This window comes from Sinocyclocheilus anshuiensis, unplaced genomic scaffold, assembly GCF_001515605.1.
Source record: "Sinocyclocheilus anshuiensis isolate Anshui unplaced genomic scaffold, SAMN03320099.WGS_v1.1 scaffold2664, whole genome shotgun sequence".
NCBI lineage: Eukaryota > Metazoa > Chordata > Actinopteri > Cypriniformes > Cyprinidae > Sinocyclocheilus > Sinocyclocheilus anshuiensis.
In genome coordinates this window covers 39,548-44,115 of record NW_015542503.1, presented here as the reverse complement: position 1 = coordinate 44,115, position 4,568 = coordinate 39,548, and the positions used below count along the sequence as shown (strand labels likewise).

Sequence of the window (4,568 nt, the reverse complement as noted above, 5' to 3'; positions counted from 1 at the left end):
TTGTGTCAGCGCAACAATTCAATAAACAAGAAAAGTGATTAAGTGATTTAAACTGTAGAGACAAGCACACAGCAGTTTCCCAATGAATTTGCGTTCTGAAAGAATCGATTGAATAAATGACTCAGTGACTCACTTATTTGCATTCTTATTTTTAAGTGTATTCTGACACATACATGGATCTACTCATGCAGATATATTAACTTACTGTATCTTCTGTTCCACCAATCACCAATCACATCAAATGTAAAAATGGATGTATTATTATAGAAATAACCCAACAATCGCTAAGAATAACCCATGTTTAACCCATATTGGGTACAGTAACCTTTGTTAGGAAAATATAGACTAACTTAAACTGACTGTCTTAATGGTTTGATGTTGTACTGTTTAATAATAATACTACTAATAATAATAATAAAAAAGAAATCAGAGAAAAAAGATTCACTATGCGTGCCCAATCTGAATCAAATGATTCACGAACCCGCTCCGATCCGAATCAAATGATTCACGAACCCGCTCCGATCCGAATCAAATGATTCGGAGCACTTCGACACAGTGAATCATTTTGCGACGGATTTCGAAAAGCTCCATTTCACTCATCACTACGTGCTTTTTAAAATCATTACAAGTGATGTCGAAATTCGAAAATGAATGGCTCTTTTAAACTGTTTTTCGCTTGTGAATCGCTTGGATTGAAGTCAAGAGTTTGAGTTTGAATCAATCAGTGCGGTTCCAGTGTAAATGATCCGATCGGTCGAAACGGTCAGCTGTGGCTTAGTGTGACGTAACGAGGAGGCGGGGCCTGCCCCGGGTCACGTGAGAGCGCCGCTGCGCAGCTCGTCTTGAGCGACTGGAACGGAACCGAATCACCGGTCAAATACGCTCCGTTTACCGGCCCAGCGCGATCTTCCGCCAACCGCGACGCGTTCCAGCAGCGGCAGCATCATGTCGGCGGTGCAGCGGATGAAAGTAGCGAACGAGAAACACAGCAAGACGATCACACAGAGAGGACACGTGCAGAAAACCACGGTACCGGCTCTCGCGCACGAACGAACGCGTATCATCAAATATAAACGATATACTCGATGTGCATAAATACACACACTGCGCACACACCATATACCAATAAACACACACACACATAAAATACACAATCACCGCTAAGAAAAAAGTACCATGGTATTACTATGGTATTCTCTGAAATAACAATAAAGTGCCATATATCAGAAGAAACGTGTTATTACCATTTTATTATGGAATATGTATTTTATTCCATTACTTTATGCTACAGTAATTACAATAAATATTTCAAACGCACACATCAGGCTCTCAAAATATGGCGTTATATTTATGCTAAAAATATTTATTGCTTTTCGCAATACATTTGTCTATGTCTGCTGTTGTTTTAGCTCAGTTTGTGCTTTATAAGTTTCAGCGCTCAGTGAACGTTCTGCAGCACATTTGACAGATATCCAGGTAAACAAACACAACACTTAGATTTGTCAATAATGAGTGTCCCAAACCTTTCAGATGAATTTATCTTTCTCAGCTAAAAATATGATATGAAGTTATGAAAACGAATGTTGTTTTCTAAACATTTATAATGCCCACTCGCATGTTTTTTCTTGGTTATGCAAACGTTAACCGAACATTCCATCTGTATCATGTTGCAGACATTATGGGAACACTACTGTTGTATGTTTTCTGAACGTTCTGAAATAAGTAGCAACATTTACAAATTTGAGACATTAAAATGTTTTGGGGGAAAAAAACATGCCGTTAACAATCTACAGATAATGTTTATGTGGTAACATTTTTAGAACATTACTAAAAACCAGATATCTTTGAACGAATGTTCGATGAATTATACGATAGTATTGTGCAATTACTGTAGAATATATGAAGAGTTCATTTGCAAAAACCGATAACTCCATTTAAAATTTTTTTTTTTAAGAAATTACATTTTTTTTTTATTGCGCATTCCAAGTAATATGAATCAAACTGCAGTTGGGTTGTTTTGATTAAGTAATAATAACTTAAACAAATACAGGTAATTTACAAAATTAAAGTTAACTGAAATTGGTTTTTTTTTACATATTAAAAGTTTGTTTTATAGCAAGCGCAGATAACTCCACATTTCATGTTTTAGAGTTTAAAAAACACTGGTTTAATCTTTGTAATCTCCTCAGATGATAATGTAGACGCCTGACAAACGTTGTTGTTGTGATCATAAACTGTATGGATGTGATTAAACGCAATACACGGAGCTTTTTCCTCAACATTGTAACGCGCTGCTTTCGCAAGCTTCCGTGAAAACGTTTCAGCTTTTATTTTCCTTTTTCGCCCTGAAGAAGATATCACAGGTTCATCAAGTGCGTCGAAATGATCCTCGATCACTTTTAGTCAGCTTTGACGAAACTCCTCTCAGCTAGCACGTGTTTTCAGAGTGAAAGTAGCCTTGTCACCTGACCTGAATACAGCGCGCTGATTGGCTGAAATGGACTTATCGGCTTCTGTTCAAAAACAACAAGGCGCTTATCGGCTTCTGCAGTAAAACGTGAACTCACGATGCCTTGAAAGTGGACAAAACCGGCTTTTTTGACAAAACGTGTTTAGGGTTCAGATCACGCTATATGTGGAGAATAATGCACGGCAATCAGCGTTTTTTTTGTTTTTTTTTTAAAGTGCCATTTATCGTTTTTTGCAAATGAACTCTTTATATAATGATTCAAGTAACAGCAACTTTATAAATGAAATAAAAACAGAATAAAGCAAAAACGCACTGATGCTCATTCTTTATTCATCGTTTTGTAGAAGTAAGGTTAAAATCTTGCCGATTTTGTTTTTGTAGGAAAAGGTACTTCGCAATCTCACTCTGGCCAAAGTGATTTAAAGTCATAATTACGACTTAGATACATAAATATGAACTTCCCAGGCAGACTAGAACACATAAATAGACAAATGTATTGTGCAAAATGCTTTTTTGGCACATTTGGAGCGCCATAATTTTTGGAAATAGTCTCAGCAGAACAGTGGTAACATCGAACGTCAACATAACTTATCTTAACAATTACACAATGACTAATGTTTAGTCCACTGTTTTTTGGCACAAACCTCGTACCCTTCAGCTTGTGATTGCATGTGTTTGAGCAGTAGATGTGTGTGTGTTAGTGACGTGTGTATGAATGTGTTTGTCCTGCAGCGTGTGGTGAATGAGGAGAAGTCTCCGGTGGGTCCGTGGCTCCTCGCGCTCTTTGTGTTTGTGGTCTGTGGATCAGGTGAGACGTGAAAACAGCTCTATGTATATTACATCAGATTCATCAATACTCTTAAAGAAATAGTTCAGCCAAAAATTAAAATGTGCTCATCCTCAGGCCAATCCAAGATTAGGATGAGTTTGTCTCTTCATCAGGTTTGGAGAAATGCAGCACTGCATCAGTGTCTCAGCAACCAGAACACTTTTTCACTGGAGGAAGCGTTATTATGGATTATGGACTCTATGGTGTTTTACTTAAAAGCGTCTTAATGCTGGATGTGTTTCAGCTTTTGTCTTCTCCAGATGGTAACTGATGGACTGGAGTGCTGTGGATTACTTGTGGATTATTGTGATGTTTTTATCAGCTGTTTGGACTCTCATTCTGACGGCACCCATTTGTTGTTTGTTGTTTTCTTTCCTCAGTGATGCAGAATATGCTTCTCCTCAGATCTAGCTGATGTTCCACCTGCATGAATAACGTGGTGTTTATTTACACAGAGTCTGATCTGTGCGTTTATCCTTTAGGTTATTTGCATGCTGTACATAACGAGGCTGTTGTTTCACGGACGTCATATTAAATCCTGTGGTTTTTAACAGCTAAAAATGTTACTGGGGCATTAAAATGTAACCTGCTGTGTCCTGGGATCCTCTTACAGTGTAAGATCAACAATCCACAGTCTGTCCAGTCGTCAAAACACTGTTTTTTCATGCACTGCTCAATTTTTGAAAGAAGTGTCTCTTCTTTCAGACTAGTGTAAAGAAAACTTTAACTCTAATATGACAACATAACCAAATGTGAATTATGAGCATGAACATTTTTTAAAAATGTAATCACTAACTATGGTGATATTTATTAGTGACATTTTTATCATATTTTCCCGTGGTGTCTTGCTTTAACTTTGGACTCTTTAATATTTAATATGAGTCAAAATATGCATTATAATTGTTCTTTTTCTTTCTTTTTATCCATGCAACTATTAGAATAGGAGGTTTTGGTTCATGTCTGTGTCTCCCTGTGCAGTCTGCATTGTTTAGTCGTGACACAGGCTTTAATATGACGATGCTAATGTTGTTATATGTGATGCGATCAGGCTGTAATGTGATGCTTGTTTGGGTTTTAGCAATCTTCCAGATCATCCAGAGCATCAGGCAGGGCTTGTGAGCGTCCATCTGCAGACGTCTGAACTCCAGCACTGATCTTCCATGCAGTCGTTCACTTCTTCTGTTCATCTCTCAGTTGTTTACTGCTGATTTTATGTGTGTGTGTGAGTGTGAGTGTGTGTGTGTGTGTGTACAGGTTTATATATCCTGG

At 37.6% G+C, this 4,568-nt stretch overlaps 1 protein-coding gene across 2 annotated transcripts in view; it reads left to right on the top strand.

Moving 5' to 3' along the window:
- Positions 1 to 787: 787 nt before the first annotated feature.
- The window catches only part of LOC107694207 (stress-associated endoplasmic reticulum protein 1-like), a 7,337-nt gene continuing 3,556 nt past the window's right edge, over positions 788 to 4,568 (top strand). Inside the window, exons 1-3 of one of the 2 annotated variants that reach the window (XR_001634831.1) lie at positions 788 to 1,029; positions 3,203 to 3,278; positions 4,378 to 4,513. Coding sequence is in view for 1 of the 2 variants with exons in the window: in XM_016493846.1 (XP_016349332.1) it covers positions 946 to 1,029; positions 3,203 to 3,278; positions 4,378 to 4,418 (201 nt within the window). In the remaining variant the exon portion in view is untranslated. Of the gene's footprint in view, positions 1,030 to 3,202; positions 3,279 to 4,377; positions 4,563 to 4,568 lie in introns of those variants that run through there. The other variant, XM_016493846.1, reaches the window with a different exon arrangement.